The sequence below is a fragment of the Squalius cephalus genome (genome assembly GCF_949319135.1).
Source record: "Squalius cephalus genome assembly, chromosome: 21".
NCBI classification, from domain to species: domain Eukaryota; kingdom Metazoa; phylum Chordata; class Actinopteri; order Cypriniformes; family Leuciscidae; genus Squalius; species Squalius cephalus.
In genome coordinates this window covers 22,267,689-22,288,313 of record NC_137142.1, presented here as the reverse complement: position 1 = coordinate 22,288,313, position 20,625 = coordinate 22,267,689, and the positions used below count along the sequence as shown (strand labels likewise).

Below are 20,625 nucleotides of genomic sequence, written 5' to 3'. Positions count from 1 at the left end.
ATCACAATTCATCTATTTGACACCACTAGAAATAATATAGAAATGTAACTAATGGCTGTCAATCGATGGCAAAATAAAACACAAAAACATGCTCTTTACATGTCTTCTCAATGGCCATTATTTATAAATCATGAGCAGAACAACAGTGCAACTCATTTGTATAAAACATTTATGCAAGCTGTTGCATTCAATTCAATGAGACAATTTATGCAATAAAACTTTGCACAAACTTGTTTTTATGAATGAGGCTCAAGCAGTTTCTTCAGTAACTCATTTTCCCAAAGGGACTTTTCATTATTCACATACAGCATGTAATAAACAAATCTAAAAAGTCCTTTTAGTGCTTAACACCTAAACCTAAATTGGCATTAAAGCAAACTATTCCAGAAGGTAAATCAAAGTAAACGGTTTATGTAGTACCAATCAGTACCATCCTCCCTTAACACCTAGTCTTCTTTGTTTTCATAAAGTCTTCTGTAATCCCAGGATAATTATTTTGATTTGACTTCAGTTCAAATAATACAAAAAAACAACAACATTTCGACCCATTTCTTCATTGCTGTTATCAACAAAGTTGTGCTCCTTGCTGCATTGTTGATTCATTCTACTGGTTTGCTCTGAGTTTTGTAGGCCTGCTTTCGAAGGTGAGTCTCAATCTCCTCCCTGAACACAAGCATGCCCAGATGAGAGTGTGACGCCTCATTCATGGCCTTGGACTGGATGCACATGCGGTACTGTTCCGGGGTCAGCTCATCCGCGCACAGCTTCTCGTGCCACAGGTGGAAGAGGCTAGACACAGGGGTCCGGATCACAATCTGTTCACTGCGTAGGTACTTCCTGTACAAGTGCACATCTTCTACACCCCAGCCTTTCACTTCCAGATCAAATCCTCCTATGAAAGAAACCATGAGTTTATTTATTTAAATAAAAAATAAGCAAATTATCTTTTTATTGTAATTTGATGAATCAGTACTCTCATACATGCATTCATTTACGAAGGGAAAAAATATTCTCATTTATTGTTTCATAAGTCATTCATAAGTCTCTTATGCTCACCAAGGCAGCATTTATTTCAGCAAAAATACAGTAAAAACAGCAATATTCTGAAATATTACAATTTAAAATAATTGTTTTCCATTTAAATAAATGTTAAAATTTTATTTAATCCTGTGATGGCAAAGCGGTCACATAATCCTTGCTGATTTTCTCCTCAAGAAACATTTCCTATTATTATTATTTAATCAGCATATTAGAATGATTTCTGAAGACTGTAGTAATGATGTTGAAAAAAATAAATTATAATAATAAAAAAAAATCAAAAAAAAAAAAAAAATATATATTAGGGCTGTCAAACGATTAATCGCATCCAAAATAAAAGTTTGTGTTTACATAATATATGTGTGTGTATGGAGTATAATTATTTTCTATATATAAATACACACACGCATATATATTTAAGAAAAATGTGTTATTTATATATAAAATATTTATATATAATATAAATGATATATAATATAAATATATATGCACAGTATATACATGCAAATATTTCTTAAATATATACATGCATGTGTGTGTATTTATATATAGAAAATAATTATACACCGTACACACACATATATTATGTAAAAAGAAACTTTTATTTTGGATGCGATTAATCGCGATTAATAGTTTGACAGCCCTAATATATATATATATATATATATATATATATATATATATATATATATATATATATATAAATTTTTTTTATTATTATTTTTTCCAACATCATTATTACAGTCTTCAGAAATCATTCTAATATGCTGATTGATTGATTGATTCATATATATATATATATTAATAATAATAGAATTATTGGTCAAAGGTCACCCTACATAAGAAAATTATTAAAATATTATTTCCTACAATCCAAAAGTCCACATTAACTTACCAATGCTAAGGAAGTCAGAGCGATATTGACAAGTCATGCCAAATCCAAAATCCCTCCAGAATCCAGCATCTTTTTTATGAATCTGTAAACGGCATACAATTGTCTTATTTTCTTTTGAATCACTAGAAAGCCATACGTTCTAAAAAAAATAAAATCTTGGTTACATACCAGCTGACTCTCAATTGGGGGTGGAAACTCAAGATTTCCATAAACTATAGCTGGATTGTACAAACTGAAAACCACCGGATAGAAAACTCGTTTTCCTGCAAGGGAGAGAAAAAAAAATTATTGTAAAATTACATAGAGGATTATATTTTTAGTATTGATGAAGATATTTTCTTGATGAAGATCATTTATACTGTTCTGTCAACCATGCATAAAACCAGTAAATGTCATTAATTTATTTGCTAAATATCCTATTATCTCTAATATTATTACTGCTTAGATGGAAAACAAACTGAAAGTACACGCATCATATGTGCAAAATTGGAGAAATATAGATGTTTTTTCTAGTAATGGGTCCATGAATTTTCAGATATAAATGTTTGCTGAGATGACAAACCTGGAGCTGTATTGAGACGACAGGTACTAAGAAATTCCAGTGTGAAGTAGATGTCAACGTCACAGAAGAACATCAACACGTCACCCCCTTTCTCCCACGCGTGAGCTCCAATGTCCAGACCACGGCCGCGCGAAAACTCCTCATCCACAGGGATCAGAGTGTAGTTACTGAAGTTCTCCTCACTGGAAAGGATCATGAATAACAAGGAAGGAAACAAAATGAGGCTTAGAAGATTTATACCAACCATACAGGGTAATAACACGTGTTTACAATCTTTACCATCACACACTACTGTTTATAAGTCTGGGGTTGATATGATTTTTAAATGTTTTTGAAAATATATTTTTAAATGTAATTTATTTCTGTGACCGCAAAGCTGAATTTTTAGCATCATTACTCCAGTCTTCAGTGTCACATGATCATTCAGAAATCATTCTTATATTCTGATTTGGTGCTCAAGAAACATTTCTTATAATTACTGTTATGAAAGCAGTTCTGCTGCTTAATATTTTTGTGGCAACCATGATATATATTTTTAGGATTCTTTAATAGGAAGTTCAAAAGAACAGCATTTATTTGAAATATATATTTTTTGTAATGTTATAAATGTCTATAGTGTCACTACTGATCTACTCAATGCATCTTTGCTGAATAAAAGTTCATTTCTTTCTAGGGCTGCACAATATTGAAGAAAAATGCTTAAGTGCGTAAATTAAACTTAAATTATATTTAAAATTCTATAACCAACATAAATGTTTTCACACTCTTTTTGACAGAAGAAAGCATCACTACAACTTCTGAAAGTGAACAGCAATGTTTTACTGTATCATAAGTGTCATTCTAACACTAGTGTAACCAGGGGGTTTAGGTTCAGGTAGGCCTACATTAGGTTTATGTAACAACAGAAACTGAATAATCAAATGTAGAAATAAAACGCTGCTTAGTCTTCATTGTATGAATTAAATGTACACTGATTCTTATTAAAGCTACAAAAGTTATTCAGTCAAGAGCAGTGTCTGTCTTTTGTTCATGACCCCTGTTATTGCCGTTACTATACATCACAATATGTACATTTGCGATATTTTGATACATTGCGCAGCCCTATTTCTATCAATAAGAATCTTACTGACTTAAAATTTTTGAATGGTAGTGTACAGACAATGTGAATTACTATAAGAGCTCTGCACACAATAATTATGAAAAAGGAAGCTTAATTCCTGCAATTCAAGGAAATTACAGTCTCTACTGCCCCATTATGGGTAAACAGCAAATTCCTTTCCCTTGGGTTTCCTCCATTTAGGATCAGTGCAATAACATGCAATAAACACAGAACATTTGCAAAGCTCAAACCTGGACATTTTCCTCAGAGACGCCTTCACCTCCTGCAAGCCCGTCTGACCAAAATACACCACTGTGAGATGCACTCGCTTGTCCTGCTGTACACAAACCTCCCTGCACACAGAAAACACTGTCAGATCACAACATTTCAAAAACTACCAAAGAGAAAACTGTACGGGAAACCATTCCCTTGTAAAACTGTGTAACATCTGGTTGCGTGTTGCTGCATTCCACACATCTATAGGAGATTCAACCATACGATTTGCAGCACACAAGAACACACTGACACACACATTCCCAGACACGATCCCACAATCTCTTTTACATGCTCATTTCAATAGGAATACACATGATCGTGAGTTTTGTGTGCATGAGGACGAAACCTTTTGCACATTGCCAAATAAACTTAGCATCAGGTTGTAGTTAGTCACGTGAATTCACCGTGTTGACTATCAGAAACTACTTGGATTAAAAGCGAGTTCTGTGTCATCAGTGCTTCATATATCACTATTGATAATGAACAATGGATCTTGTTGTCTGTGAATTTCATTAGTGCTGCAGAAATTACGTGTTTTTGTAGGCTAAAACACACAAACGAGTAAGCATTTTAGCACTTCCGGTTCCATCATCCTCAAGTCAATGAGCTTGGTGGTGAACAAAAGCTCAAGATACTTTCACATTTTATTCTAAGACATAAATGAAATCAGTCAAAGATATATACATAGATGCCTCATTTGCGACTGTTTCTATGGGCCTCCATACATATGCCGTCCGCCATATTGGAACAGTCAAAGCTGACTGTTGACTGTGCGTCTGCAACCGACAGTTAGACACATGTTTGAATCTGCAATAGACTTCAGCAGATGATTTTGCAAAACTAACCCAATACAAGACAAAGGCATCATCTATCACGACATTAAAAAGTACCATTGTAAAAACCTGTATTACAGAGTTGATTTAAAAACACAACCCAACACATTTTCACCTGTGAAAGGTTATCCCATTTCTTCTGGAATTTAAATCTCAGCGGTTTGACAACCAAAATCTGCGCAATGTTGTGGCATCATTGATTCTTACTGTGAGTGACGACACGCTGACTGTTCCAAGATGGCGTCTGGAATCTACGTATACACATATCTATGACAATACACGACTCGTACAAAAAATAAATAAATAAATAAATAAAAAGAGTTTACTTGTCCTGAAAAAGGCGGTTGCTAACAAGTGGCTAAATTAGACTACAGAGGTTGTTGGGTTAAACGTTATCAGCCGAACAGTAGAACTCATCTACTCACTATTGCGCTTTTACAGCCTCATTGAGTTCATAATCACGATCTTGCAAACGATTAGAACTCAAACTTAAAGTGACAAATGTTTTTAAATAATGACTGAAAGAGTTTTCAGAAGCTTAATAGTGGCGACTGCGGTGTACTTCCTTTATAGCCAACGTTTAGCTCTTTTGAACTGCCGATTGTATTTAGGCTTCAAAAGGCTTTCTGAAGATTATCATGATGAAGAAAACATGTAAGAAACATAAACTTTTGTAGCCTGACGTCGTCATACTCAGATTCTAGTCAGAATATGAGTCTGATACTGCTCCATTGGGCTGTGATTATGGGGCGTGTTTCAACCGAACCAGGAAAGAAAATGCCTCTGCACTCAATTGGATAGACCTACAACCAATCAGAGCAACGGAGTAAGTGACATATGTTCTTCGTTCATCTTTCCGATCGACAAATGCCTTGATAGCGGTTCTCTGTTCCTCTTTTAAAATTAATGCGCTGTCGATATCTTCTATAACAGACGCGATGGCGGAATCTACACATGATGTTTCATAAACAAAGTTCGGGAGGAGCACGTTCAAATAATCAATCCAATCAACTTGTCATCAAACAATTACCATGTCTACCCTATCAGCATGAGAGGAATTTTATATATTCATATAGTTTTCAGCATCCCTTCACTCACGCTTGGCCTGTTCTTCCACAGCCTGGAATACGGGGGGAGTACTTTGGGTTCGGGCCGAATACCGAGCCCGGAGCCTCTCCTCGGACAGCACGCCAAATATGCGTGTATTCTATCTGATTTATTTGTAAGTGTGAACTTACTTGTTGTAAACGAATTCAACCCAAGCGCTCGTTGGTGACGTGGATGATTACGTTACTGTTGATCATCTGTCCATCATCGTATAAAGCCCGCCCTGACAATCTGATTGGTCCGAACAGCTCTGGTTCGAGCATAATAGCTCCACAACGGATCAAGTCCAGACCGAACTCCCCGAACTAAAAATGTTCTGGGCGGGGCTAAGTTCGGCTGGCATCCACGCTAAAACTTTCGTTGGTGACAGAGCTTATTTTCTACAATAATCCAAAAGCCAATGGAAAAAATCCTATTGGGTTTTTGTCTAGGAACCAGGGTGATGCTAACTTTTGGATTGGCCTACAAAAAAGCGTCATCACTCTATAAAAGTGCACATTTACACGAGCAAACTTCCCGAAACCTTCCACAGTGACGTTCTCACCTGAAGTTGTGCAAAAACTGAACAAAGACTTCAGTGCGGCCTGACAACGGCACTATGATGTTAATGATGGTGCTGGCGGCGTCTACAGACGTGCTCCTCACTTTCATGAGGGGCCCAAATGGACGGAAGAGGGTGACGTGACGGTACTCGTGGGAATCCTCTTTAGCGAAGTAGAGCTCATACAGTGTGCCTTTGTCCCTCTCGGTCCTGTAGAGTCCTGCCAAGAATAGCAAGTACACAAAAGCAGCTAGAGTTACTGAATATTTTGTGCTGTGCAAAGTTCACACCACCTTTATTATCCTCAAATACAAACAAACGCTGTTAAGTACACACAAACCCTGAACACACAGTACGTAAAGTTGTATACTTCATCTGAACAGCTCTTACCCTCAAAAAAATGGCTTTCGGTGAACATCTGCCTCTGCATGGGGATGTTGTCCTCCTGTCCGTCATCGTCTTCCGGGTTATTAATAATTTCCAAACCCGCTTCTATCACCTCCACCAACTCATCCCTCCGGTCCTTCCGCACAGGCTTCTCCTCGGGATGGCGTGTCAGGCCCATCTCCAGCTGGTACACCTTCGTGGAGGTGAAGCTCTCAAAGGGCACAAGCGCGTACTCGCTCGGTAGCCGCGCTCCCGTGTTCACCTCCGCCTTGTCGATTTGTGAGTGCAGGTACTCCAAGAGGTCACTCGGCTCTTGATCTCTGCCATCGATCAGGCTCTGTGGCCCGGGGCCCTCCTTTTTTTTTTGAAGTACCCTCAGTTTCTCGCTCATCTCTTGGAGTTCTTGTTTGAGCTGCGCAATCTGCCTCTTGAGGCTGGCCGCTCGGCTGAGATGCCGCTCTTCCTGCTCCTGCAGGAGGGCCTGGTAATACTCCTTCCCATAAGGATCTCCTCCCAGGCCAGGCAGCACCTGACTCACATCCGCAGGCGGTGTGCACTCCAGGAGGTAAGCAAAGAGCAGCAGCACCAGGATTAAAAATATACCTAGGAGAAGCCAGCGCGCCCGCCCCTGCAGAGGAAGCCCCCGTCTGGGCATATCTGAGAGGCAGGGTGCTCTTTACCAGCCACTTTCACATTAATCCATTCCCAAGCAAAGCGGAGGAAGTACGCTAGCGTCACATTTCTCTTGTAATCTTGCTCCTCTCACTCTACAGCACGTCGATCATGCTTAGATTCCTCAGAGATGTGTGAATATACCGTTGACAAACTGTCATCCTGCTTGCACAATATTCCTCCGTTTAGAGAAACACCACATCTAAAAAGAGATTCAAATCATGAAAAATATATTTTCTATTCATACCAAATTTATACCAAAATTTATACCAAACGTGTATTTATACCAAACCAGACAAGAAATAGTCAAAACAAATGTTGAAATAATTAAAAACTATATAAAATAATTTAACAGCCTACAGTGCCTTGCATTTTTTATAACTTGAAAACAGTTACTCCACATAAAAAATATGAATGATATTTTTTTTTATTAAAACGGTATTTATTTATAAAACGAATATCCAGTAACTTGGACTGATAATATGTAAATTAATATTGTAAAACTGTTGCTAGGCAAGTTTCAGATTGTTGTCTACGTAGACATAGATCAATGTAATAATTTTAAGCGGATCGAAACTTAGATAATCCAAAAATAAGACAATAGAAATTTAAATATATAAGCAATAATAATTTAATAATCAATATTTTATTTCAATGTTTTTATCAGCCGTGTGATAAGCGGATTCCTGATCAACTATCTGTTTATTTTTGCCGACTGGCTCCATACACAGTATAAAACTATTCATATTCATATTCATAACAACTGTATATGTATAGGGCAATTTATGTTTACACTTTAATATAAACAAACACATAACATAAGACTCTGAATAATATTAAGTTTGTTTACAGATCAACAAGGAAACACAGCTTTATGCACACAGGGAAACATCTGGCTGATTGATCAATAAGCCTAATGAAAAGACATAATGGCAAATATCTAGCAGTAATAATCTAATTTGCGTAAGAAACATCGAGGTTGAAGTTGTTTTCTTGGATAAAACAAACACTGCCTCGGCGCGACACTTACCTCGGCGGTTGTGATTGTTTGTGGCTGTCGGTAACCGCTTCTTCATGCAACTGTTCAATAGAATACCGAGCATAATAAATGTGGGAACGGTGGGATTCGGAACACAACGCCACGGGGCAATGAAAAAAACGAAGCATGTTCCTTCCGCTATGAGCCGCAGAATTTCAAAATAAAAGCCAGTGTGTCGTCTTTAGATGTTTTACAAATTGTTGAAAACTATGGTAAACAAAATAACCTATAATTAGGACATTTTTGAAAGTCTGCTTTAAAACAACCCTCTTCCTTTTTAGAGTTGCATTTCATGTCTTTTTTTAGTTGTATTTATTTTGTGTTCGTGCTGCTGCTCCACTTTGTACATGTCAGGAAAAACTTTTATTGTGTCTGATTTAAATAAATCTTCCCATTCATAGGGGGGAAAACAAACAAATGGAGTGATCTCAGGCTCATTTTACGTTTACAAAGGGTAGGCTACTTTGGGCTTGCTTTTCAGATCATTCATTCATTTTGTGGTCACACAGTATACGAATCATGAATTGACAGATGTCATAACTTTTACATCATTTTTATGTAAATATTTATAATTATTCTTTCACTCTGTCATGAAGTCTGATAATGAAATAACAAACACATAGAAATGAAACTTTGACATCTTCTAACAGTTTTATTTATTGAAATGTATTGTTTTGACAACATAATGAGGAATCACACTCAGCTTTATGCATTGTAGGCCTAGTTATTGTTGAACAAATAATGTCTTTACAAGGAATAAAAATTAAACCACCATATGACATTAAATTAAACATATTCATACTCTGTTACGGGAAATATTCATAACTCGTAGTTACCACAAAGCGAAATATGAATATTTGAAAAACAAAAAGTAATTGTTTCTGTCATATCCTGATGCATGATCAAGAAGAAACAAACTTGGCTTCTTCTTTTCTCCCCCCCCCCCCCACCCCACCCCCCCACCCAAATAAACATGTCCAGTCTTTGAGGCAAACATCTGCAGTAGGTGATGGTAAAGAAGCTCCCTTTAATTCCTGGAGTGGGACCAAGATTGTCTCGGCCATGCATTTATAACTGGTGTTCTCTAACAGAAGCGGCACAGGCACTTAAACAAGGACATTAAACTGTACAGAGTCATGCAGTGACACAACATGGCCAACAGGGCCTTGTGGTAACAATCGCCTATGAGCTGCTTGAAGCATGTTTTATGCAATTCCAGCCAATTTGAAATCTTTTACCACCCTCCCATCTTCTACACAACAGCAGAAATAAAAGGGAACCGACTTTATCATCATACAACATATATACAGTATCATATAAATATACACATCTCCCCACCCCCCACGTCTTTTCCACCAATGATTTTGGTTTGCGTTTTTAACTATCGAGCGTGTCCACAATTTTTGCGGGAGAATGCAAAGCCATCCAGTTTGCATAAACACTATCATTGGCATATCTTGTAAAGACAGGGTTAGTGGCATCAAGTCTGTTGAGAGGTACCGGGCTCTTCTCTGGCCAGTTCGGGTATGACATGCCTAAAAACGAGAACATATCATTTTTCTGCACCGAGGAAGCATTAAGTCCAGACAGTAAGGCTCTCAAACAAAACTCAGCTCAGCTTTTGAACATAATTACATAAAACAGCATTTCGGGTTCATTTGAGCACGTGGTATAAGCATGAAATCATTCTTTGGTCCTTTTTGAGTGCTTTTTGGTCAGTCATGTCAATATTCCACTGTGGTGACATCATACAGTATATTCTATGATGTCATCATGACATCAGTATTGTGGCTCCTGTTGTCTTTGGCATTCTATGTACATGCTTTTAACTGAAACATAATCAGGGCTCTACTAAAAGGTTTTGTGTGTGTGTGTGTGTGTGTGTGTACTCCCAAAAATAATCGACATCAAAGAGCCCATGCATAGAAACTGTCTTACTGCTGGCCATTTTATTGCTTTTTTTATTCTACTATTAATGCCATCATTTTAGGGAAAGCTAAGAAAGTCTTGCATATTTGTATGCTCTAAAAGAAGAGTTTAATTCAAAAGCCTTACTGATTTCAGAACGGACTCCATCTACTTTAAACATTAATTTTCTGTAATATGTTCAGGATATTACAGAGAGAGCACATCCAGAGCACACGGGACCTGTTTCAAATGTAAAATACAACCTAAAGCGCTGCAAACCAATACAAATTTCACATATGATGTAAATCATAAACACATCTTAAAATATATTTTCCTCACTGAACATAGTACATTTTAAGTTGTGTCTATATGTGTAAAAAATGGGTTTATTTTTTATCAATAGTAATAATACTTGAAAAATTCAAATTAATATTTCAAATAATAGAGTACATCGGAAGCAGGTCCAAATGAAACATCTGATCCCTCGATCCAGACACTACAGCTCTAACTGAATCTATAAAACACGAGCAGTATTCATAAGTCACTGGCAACCATGCCGTTAGCACAATCACAGCACTTCCTATGGAAGGCACAAACAAAAACTGATTTTGTTCCCTGTATTAGAATCGAGTAAATGCATGGGAAATTCTACCATAGAGCTTGTTTTCAATCCAAGTGGAGGGGAGGGTTCGAGGGAGAGGGGCGTTACTACAGTCCACTAAGGGTGTGTCCTCTTCAGAGAGGGAGTCGTCATATAGCAGGGCGTCTGCTGGTGTGGAAGCCGCGAGATCCAGATAGTCCTGATGAAGGGAAACACACAGTTATTAAATGTTACCACATATTTCATTTAAAAAAAAATTCTTGAGCAAGATTTACATTATGATGACATTTGTCTTTATTCACTATAGTGAACATCACTAGAGAGTAGGTTTTCAAATGATAATAATTGTTAGCATAAAATGTATGATAGCATATTAAGTATAAATAAAGTCAGTTTGACATTCAGTTTATTCTAAGTTATAATTACATGAGGTTATGATGGTTGAAAATCGACGAAAACTTTTACTCTCTGCAGGAGGGTTCTTCAGTGTTCATCCATTGTTTTACATTATCCCTTACCTTGAGGAATTCTTCATCATTATAACAACATAAAAGAATAAACATACATTGCTGTTTAAAAGTTTGTGGTCAGTAAGAGTCTTGTATGCTCACTAAAGCTGCATTATAGGATACAGTAAAAACAGTAATATTGTAAAATATTACAATTTTCTATTTGAACAACTATTTACTTATACTAACTATTTACTATATATTTCTGAGATGGCAAAGCTTCATTTTAAGCAGCCATTACTCCAATCTTCAGTGTCACATGATCCTTCAGAAATCTAATATGCTGATTTGTTGCTCAAGAAACATTTATTGTCAATGTTGAAAACAGTTGTGCTACTTAATATTTGTATGGAAATTGTGATACATTTTTTCAGGATTCTTTGATGAATTGAAAGACTTTTGATCGATTTAATGTGTCCTTGTTGAAAAAAAAACAAGTCTTACTGACCTCAAACCTTTGAACAGTATTTTATGTATAAGGTAATAAGTGTGCAAAGACTTTTCAATTTGCAATGTTTAACTTATACATGTGAAGTCAGGTTCAACTCAGGTTGTAATTTCATCCAGAAGTGTTTTGATTTGCTTGGATTTGTGCCTGTGTGTGACTGCCTGTGAGAGGAAGTGCTCATTGAGTTCTTACTCGACTTTTCACCATCATCTTCTCAAGTTCTTTGCTGATGTCTGAGAAAGTCGGGCGCTTATCTGCCTCTTGTTTCCAACAACGAAGCATCAGATTGTACCTACATCACATAACAGAGCATTCATCACCTGATACACAACATCTCTGATTGTCACACCTAAATAAATGATACAAGTGAAATTTAGAACAAATACACACAAAATAAGTAAATTGTTGTGTCCATAAGATTGCAAAAGGCATAATGCAAAATTTTAAACTTAAATGTTAAAGGGGCCTATTTTAACGATCTGAAACACAAGTATCAAACGCGAAAAGCAAGTAACTTTGTGGGCGGATCTCGGGCGCTGTTGCTATTATACCGGCGGGATAAATGACTCTTACGCCCGACGCAAATCTAAAATGGGTTGGTCTGAAGTAGCAACATTACTCATAGGTGTGGTTTGGGCGTAACGTGAAATAAACCAATCAGAGCATTATCTTACATTCCCTTTAAGAGCAGGCGCGTTTGTTCCATGGCGGATTGCTATTATAGGCTAACGGCGGATTTGCAAGACGCACACCAGGAGCGGTTCACAGCCGAGGAGACCGACGTTCTCGTCAGGGCCGTAAAAGACAGAGAAGTGACAATGTATGGGGATGGGAGAAACCCACCCAAATTAGCTTTGGTTAAATAGGTGTATAATAATTTTGGTAAATGTGTAAGCTAGATTTATGCCTATTTTTTTCACATCTTCATGGACACCACAATGATTTCCCTCATGTGGAATATTTTTCCTTGTAATTATGTATGGTTTGCAAAAATGGGAACTGCTGCGTTTGTGTGTAGATGAGAGAAGCAAAAGTGTATGCGCGTTGTGCACACGCTACATTATGGCCAAGCATGCGCCCTTAAAATAGCATCTGAACGCGCCACTGAAAACGCGCCACTGACTTTAGGCTAGGTTTTTCCTGGTCTGTGGCGGAATTGTTTTCTGGAACTGCAAAATAGCACCAGGGAACGTTTGCACCGGAACACGCCTCTTCTTTTCGCTGAACCGCCCCCGGGAGCGCAAGTTCATTCCCTAATTTACAGACGTGCGCCTGTGGAGGGAAAAGTGCGTTGGGTGCAAAATAGGAATGATACATGCGTCGGTGTACAAAGTCAATTGCGCTGGGTGCAAGACAGGGCCCAAAATGTTATAATCTATCCCATGATGACATGGTGGTTTTGGAACATAATTTGTTCATTCTTCTCTTCATTCTACAATACATTCAACTGATGTCATGATGGCTGTTAAACACACATTTCATCTGTGCAGTTCTCCGGTTTCTCCATCCTGTAGCCTGTCTTCAGAAGGTTGAAAAGCCGTTCCGGAGCAATGCCTGGATAGGGGTTTCCACCCAGAGTCACAATCTCCCATAAGAGGACACCAAAAGACCAGCTAATGAAAAGAATTAGAGAGAGATTGTATTAAAAAAGTTGTCATGGAAGAAATCTTATTCCAATAAACTAATTATTCAAATGTAAAATATGAAGTGGTGATTGTTTGTAAAGACATATGCCAGAGGAGAACTGGCCCCCGACTGAGCCTGGGTTCTCCCAAGGTTTTTTTTTTTTTCTCCATTAGGTCACCTGATGGAGTTTTAGGACACCATTAGGTCATTTGATGGAGTTTTTCGGTTCCTTGCCACTGTTGCCTTTGGCTTGCTCAGTTGGGGATATTTTGGGGATATTTAATTTTATTTTATCAATCAATAAATTCCACTAGAAACAAACCTTGTTGTATTATTTTAATTTAATACCGTGAAGCTGCTTTGATACAATCTGTATTGTGAAAAGCGCTATACAAATATACTTGACTTGACTTGACTTGACTTAGCTAGGGTTAAGGCCCGTTCACACCAAGAGCGATAACTATAAAGATAACCATAATGATAACTATACTAGCGTCCGCATCAACGCACAATATTGTTCTGTTTTCATCAGATGGCAAAATCATTCTGAAAGGGGGACTATATTTCGTTCCTCTGTGCCGTTATCTGGTGTGAATTCTGTGGCGTGAACTCTGCTATTCTTTTATATTTAGAACAATTTTTAGAACTACTTCTTTTTCGTCATCGCTATAGTTATCGTCCTTGGTGTGAATGGGCCTTTAGAGTTTACGAGTGTTGCATGAAACCTTGCCATAACTTACACATCGCTTTGTGTGGTGTAGATGTGATCGAACAAAGACTCTATAGCCATCCATTTGACAGGAATACGACCCTAGAAATTGAGAGCACATTATGACATAAAGTCTAACAAATGTATAATTGCATTAAACCATATGTTATTTTACAGAATGAGACTAATATTCAATCATCTGTGAAAGACAGAATAGAACTATTTTGATGCAGTTAATTAAACTGAACAAAAGTATCACCTTGCTCCTCTTCACATATGAATCTTCCTCATAGACATCTCGAGATAAACCAAAGTCCGATATTTTCATCTTCCTTCCCTCTGCCACTAGCACATTCCTGGCAGCAAGGTCTCTGTGAACAAGCTAAAGACATTTTCTTACATTATAACATATCTTTAAAACGGAACATTTGATATTCTGTGATGGAAATTCCCTAAACCGCTGACATACCTTCATTTCAGCCAGGTATTGCATTCCTCTGGAGATCTGCCATGCAAAGGAGATGAGGTCACCCATGGTCAGAGCTCTCTCATCTGGGTTTTCCAAGTAGCTTGAGTTGCGGTTGGCATCATTGCTCATGTAGCTTGGTCCAACTTTCCGGCTCTCTCTCAGGAAGTTCCGCAGTGAGCCGTACTTGGCATATTCAACAATTAAATGTAATGGACCTGAACAGAGGAACTTGTGTAAGCACAAAGCAAAGCAAAAACAAATGCATGCCGAATTGAACATAAAGTTGTTGTTTTTTAAATAAAATGTCTTACCATCTTGGCTGCAAGCTCCATACATTTTTATAACATGAGGGTGATTAACCTGCTTGAGCAATGTGAACTCTGACAGGAGGTCTCGAAGCTCACTGTGAGATGCATTTTCTGTGGTGAAAAAAGATGGATGCTTAAAAGTCATTATAGACAGATTTGTCCAGCACATCCAGCTTTTAAAAAGTGATTTGATCAAATGCAAAACTGCATCTGCATCCATTTTCAGTTGCATACCTTTCAACATCTTTACAGCAACTGTAGTGTATCCAGCTTTTCCTTTGAGCCGGAAAGCTGTGGCCTTCACAACCTTTCCAAACTCTCCCTCTCCAAGAGTCTTTCCCAGCACTAGGTTTTTTCGTGGGAACTCCCACTTTGGATCTTCCTGTTAACAGAAATGAGAAAAAAAAATCTGTACTCTTCATCAGAACAGAAACAATCTCATTAATGATAATTTCATGAATCAGTTAAAATTCACTGACTGAAAACTAAGTATAGACACTGAGCAATACATACGGGTATTTTGAAGGTGTCAATGGCCACCTGATTCTCCATGGAATCGAGAGAAGCTCGACGAACGTTATTGGCTGAGTAACTGATTGGATAGGACTGGGCCGGCCGGCGGAAGGTCATTTCAGCTGAGGCGATGGGCGGCTTAGGTGTGCTCTTGTGATAACGGTGGACAAAGTACGAGAACAGGAGAATGAAGACAATGAAGGATAGGAGGACACCAGTTGCTATGATGGTCTTGCACATGTCATCACAAATATCTTCTGAAAAACAATTAGAAACAAAGCGTTGCAATTTTTTTTCTTTCTCTCTCTCCCTCTCTTTCTATATATATACAATTCTTCTGCTCATACGTTTAAATGCCCCTTGCAGAATATGTAAGATGTTAATAATTTTTACAAAATAAGATATCATAAACATTGGATGTTATTTTTTTATTTTGTAGTGTCCTGAATAAGCTGATTCACATAACAGATGTTTACATATTGTCCACAAGACAAAATAAGTGAATTTACACAAATTAACCAGTTCAAAAGTTTTGTACCCTTTAATCTTAATCTCTGATCCTAATCTCTGTGTACTCTCTGACCTGGATGATCAAGGACTGCTTTTATGTTTTGTGATAGTTGTTCATGAGTCCCTGGTTTATCCTGAGCAGTTAAAATGCTCACTGTTCTTCAGAAAAATCCTTTAGGTCCTGCACATTTCTTGTTAGATTTTCTAGCATCTTTTGCATATTTTAATCCTTTCCAACTGTAATGCTTTTGAGATATGTCCTTTCACACTGAGGATAATTGAGGGACTCATTCACAACTATTACAAAATGTGAAATCATTCACTGATGCTCAAGAAGACAACACACTGAAGACACAGGGGGTGTAAACTTTTTGAATTAAATGATCGAGGCTAATTGTACTTATTTTGACTTCTGGGAAACATCTTCATATCTTATGTAGCTTCTGATGAAAAATGTAAAAAATAAAAATAAATAAATAATAATAATCATATAGCTCACCTTCCAATTCTTCCTTTTCACAGAAGCACTTTCCTGAAAAACAGTAGCAGGTCCCATGTCCAGCTTTGATTCCATGCAGGTCTCTCTCATAACCCCCAATTATGGGCTGACCTGACAAAAAGACAAAAAAAAATCTTAAACTGTAAAAAATTATTTAGTTATTTAAATTTTTTTATGTAGACATATCTATAGATTGTCCAGACAACAAGAACATTTAGGTTTATTTGTCCTCAACTAGGTTGAAACAACTGCGCTATGTTTTTTGCAGGCTTTAAATATTTTTTAATTGTAGTAAACTAAACTTAACTCTTTCCTCGCCAGTATTTTTGAAATAAAATTGCCAGCCACAGCCATCATTTTTAATCATTTTCACAAAATGTTCTTGCCCCGAGAATATTTTGTTGATTTTTAAACTTTTCACAGCAAATGAATCCAATTTTAGGTGGTGACATACGTTCTTACTGCTTTATTAAGACACATTGAGGCAGGCGTAAGACCTTTATATGTGGTTGTTTTTCGAATGTGTTTGTTATTGCAATAAATGTAATTGTGTATTGAAATGTATTGCTGTGATTTAAATTTGCCATAATTTTAGTTTAAGTCAAATGTAATTTACAAATTAATATTCTAGTACTAATACATTCAAAATAATTGTGTATCGATTAAAGCAGCTTTGCAGCTTCAGTTCTTAAAAGTTCAGCTAACTAAAGTGAAGTCATAACTCTCCAATTTAAGTTCAGCTAACTAAAGTGAAGTTTATGTAACTATCCAATTTATGTTCATCTAACTAAAGTGAAGTTTTCATAACTAAATTTAACCAGTTCAGATTAAGTCTCAGATACACTTTTCTAAATAAGTAAAGCTCAAAAAGCCCATGCAAAAAAAGAAACAAAATATGAGTTGAGTCAACAAAATATTTTTTAATAGCGTAGTTGATGCACTTCCTGAAAGCACAACTGCCGTTTTATGCTGATCTAACTTAACGGTACTATATGGAAAGCCACAAAACACAATACAACTTTAAATTTGACTCACTGGAGCAATCCTGAGGACATATGGATATGTTTTTGCTCTCAATGGCATCACAGTAACCATCTGGACACGTACGGAGGTCAGGGGAACAGGTGGAGTATTTTTTAGATATTCCTGCAAAGGTAACACAATGACACAAAATTTGTCCTTTCGAATGATAGAAACAGCTCCACAGTAATATGCTAAGTGCAGTGAATTTGATTCTTTGCCACTTTAGGAATCAAAGGTATTGTGGGTAACCTTTATCTTTGCCTTGTCTCCACTGGCATCTGCCTGTAGGGGCTCCAATGCCTCGAGACGCCTCACACTCCCTTCGCTGTCTCTTCTCTGCACAAGCCAAAACCCGCAGCTCATCCATCCTCATGAGATCTGCTACACGACACGGTCAGATAGGAAAAAGCAGAGCACAAAATCACAATCCCATTAGCACCTGGATCAACACTGTTGCTTTCATGACTGGTTTTCATGGACATATTCTTGCAAACTTTTGACCTTACCTTCACCCTCAAAAATGATGACGAGCTGAGTCTTGGCCTGAAACTTGTTCTGCTGCTCCTGAGCAATAACCACGTACTGCAGCTCTTGGCACTCTGGTCTGCGTAACACCTCAGTGTCATTCACATAGAGCACACCGTTCTTCTCATTTGGGTTCTGTGCAAGGCTAACTGCCATGTAACACGACTGAGCATCAGCAGAGATGTTCCTGTCTGTGATCTCTAACTGATATGTGACATCAATGCCCTTAAACTTCAGACAGTTGTCCACACATACTTCTCCAATCTAATAAAGACACAAATGACACATTAGTGGGGATCATCTGGAGTGATATGTGAAGTGAATTGTAATTTCACTTATTATATGAAAATTGTCCAATAAAATGAAAAAAGCAGAAACAACAACAAAACATAATTCCACATGCCCTTGAAAACAGGGGTATAGAAATGAATTGATACAAGTGATTGATTTCTTGTCACAGCAATAGGGATTAAAAAGTCTTATTATGTTATATGTTTTGAATTTGTACCAGCTTTGACATGACATTTCATAAACTCTAAGCTTACCTAAAAGGTTTGTTTTTACTACATAAAACAGTGTTCTTTTGCAAAGACTGGTATTTTCTTCAGGAATCGCAAGTCTGTTTCTTTAATACTTAATATTGTGTATTTTAATATTTACAATAGCACTTCTTTACTCCTACTTGCACATGTTCAAAATGACTAAACACATCATTAAAGCACCTGGGAGTATGTCGTTGCTTTCTTTGAGACAGTGAAGAAGTAGGTGATGTTGGAGAAGCGAATAGGAACCGGCAGGATAGTCACATTGAAATGTAACAGCACTGTTCCCTCGGGGCCCGGAAAAGTGGTGTCATTGACCAGGTAGTCCAACTGAAATGAACGTTGCTCAGTCACAGACAGATTCTGACTGAGTTTTAGCTCTAAGGGCAGACAACAGAATAAAGGACAATGCTGTATGTTATGTTAAAAACAGCTATTAAATTATTAAAGGTGCACTCAGTAATTGTTTCACCGACTCACATGACAGTCGATTTGAACTAATAGGTCAAATTCATACAGCAACCGTCCTGTATTTCAGAGCTTTAAATAGTTAAGGCTCGAATACACAATACATGACTGAACATATTTTAAAACACTAGGCATCAGAAACTTCATATACAAAGAAAAGCTGAACATTATATATTAAATGAGTGAGGTTCATGACAAATGAAAACAATATGTGATCTAAAATCAGCTCAAAATATCAAATGTGTTTAATATCCTCAGACTGGATGGAATCAAAGTCTGAAGCAAAACTAGACATCACACACTACATGATTTTCTTTGAAATCCGTCAATTATGACTGGCCTTATTCTGCAAAACGTTTCTGAGTCGACTAGCGTTGACTCCTCCAGACTGTAAATTAGGGCAACAATCTTGAAAAAAAATTGTGTAGTGTTTTCCAGCCTTAGGTTCACAAACAGGACTCACAATGGCGTTTTAGTTTTAGTGAGTGGTTTCGGCCATTCACAGAGATGATATGAAGGTTTTAGATCTGTCAGTTGTGCGGTCTGCAGCAACTAAAATGCTCCGCTCTCCACTCAGGAGGTATAAAAGCTGATGTAAGCTGTTCAGCGGATCAATGGGCCCAATGAGGCGATCCACTCCATATAAAATTAAACTACTTTTATTAGGCTACTGGAGGCTTCATCTATGTGTACATGATTTTTCACATTGTCAAAAAGTTTTAAAATCAAATTAAAAAAAAATATTTTTGTTAAAAAAAAATCAATGAGGAAAAATTACTCTAAAATTTTTTTTTTTTTACTCACTGTATTCATGAACCGTCCCACGGACATTGCCAAAGATGGCCTTTTCTTCCCTAAATTTGTGTTCAATAGTAAAAGCGTTTCTGATCCAGGGGTCATTCGTCATTAAGGTGCCCTCCAATTTGTTTTGAATTTGGTTTGTGGGATAAACAGGCGTTGTGTCCCTGTCATATACAAACAGAGTTCCATAGACAGTACCCTATAAAAGAAAACAGATTACCATTATTCAGTCACTTTCATACTTCATATATATAAACTCAAAAAGTGCCTGATACACACCTCGCTGCGGTTAAATTCTATTATGACGTCCTCACTGTCAGTCCCATTCACGTAAGGAGGATTATCATCCTCATCATAGATGTTCAAGTGCAGAGAAGTAAAGTACTTCCACAGCTCTTCTTCTGTCTGTACCTTACACACAATATCCAGATGGTACACTTCCTTCTCCTCACGGTCCACAGGTGCAGTGACCACCAGTTCTGAAGTGGAGCCGTCGACCGCAAATGGAACTGGAGAGTCTGAATTGAATACAAGCAATAACAGAAAATTAATCTCACTGTGCTGTAGTGACTAAGACAGATCAGACACATACTGTAGCTATTTGTTATATTTGACAAATAATCCACAATACCCCTCACCAAACAAGCACACCATGAGGTAGAGTTGTATGGAACTACCCTGAACTGCAGCTGACACCATTTTCTGTTTACCATGGTA

The 20,625-nt window shown here is 37.3% G+C and overlaps 2 protein-coding genes across 3 annotated transcripts in view; both read right to left on the bottom strand.

The window, feature by feature from the left end:
- Nucleotides 1–219: 219 nt before the first annotated feature.
- Nucleotides 220–8,591, bottom strand: csgalnact2 (chondroitin sulfate N-acetylgalactosaminyltransferase 2). Its single transcript, XM_079855196.1, has 8 exons — nt 8,441–8,591; nt 6,742–7,612; nt 6,355–6,571; nt 3,846–3,947; nt 2,496–2,677; nt 2,102–2,196; nt 1,934–2,015; nt 220–892 (listed from the first exon to the last, which is right to left on the bottom strand). Exons 2-8 carry the CDS (start codon nt 7,391–7,393, stop codon nt 600–602), a joined length of 1,623 nt encoding a protein of 540 aa, XP_079711322.1. The 5' UTR covers nt 7,394–7,612; nt 8,441–8,591; the 3' UTR covers nt 220–599.
- A 485-nt stretch (nt 8,592–9,076) lies between these two features.
- Nucleotides 9,077–20,625, bottom strand: part of ret (ret proto-oncogene receptor tyrosine kinase) — a 28,194-nt gene continuing 16,645 nt past the window's right edge. The window contains exons 4-20 of one of the 2 annotated variants that reach the window (XM_079855173.1): nt 20,188–20,426; nt 19,912–20,107; nt 18,820–19,019; nt 18,079–18,361; nt 17,822–17,953; nt 17,585–17,695; nt 16,550–16,660; nt 15,541–15,797; nt 15,262–15,409; nt 15,031–15,138; nt 14,720–14,934; nt 14,510–14,632; nt 14,282–14,352; nt 13,391–13,528; nt 12,108–12,207; nt 11,010–11,157; nt 9,077–9,984 (exon numbers count right to left, since the gene is read on the bottom strand). In XM_079855173.1, coding sequence (XP_079711299.1) covers nt 9,827–9,984; nt 11,010–11,157; nt 12,108–12,207; nt 13,391–13,528; nt 14,282–14,352; nt 14,510–14,632; nt 14,720–14,934; nt 15,031–15,138; nt 15,262–15,409; nt 15,541–15,797; nt 16,550–16,660; nt 17,585–17,695; nt 17,822–17,953; nt 18,079–18,361; nt 18,820–19,019; nt 19,912–20,107; nt 20,188–20,426 — 2,738 coding nt within the window. In that variant the 3' untranslated portion in view covers nt 9,077–9,826. The remainder of the gene's footprint in view (nt 9,985–11,009; nt 11,158–12,107; nt 12,208–13,390; nt 13,529–14,281; nt 14,353–14,509; nt 14,633–14,719; nt 14,935–15,030; nt 15,139–15,261; nt 15,410–15,540; nt 15,798–16,549; nt 16,661–17,584; nt 17,696–17,821; nt 17,954–18,078; nt 18,362–18,819; nt 19,020–19,911; nt 20,108–20,187; nt 20,427–20,625) is intronic. The other variant, XM_079855174.1, reaches the window with a different exon arrangement.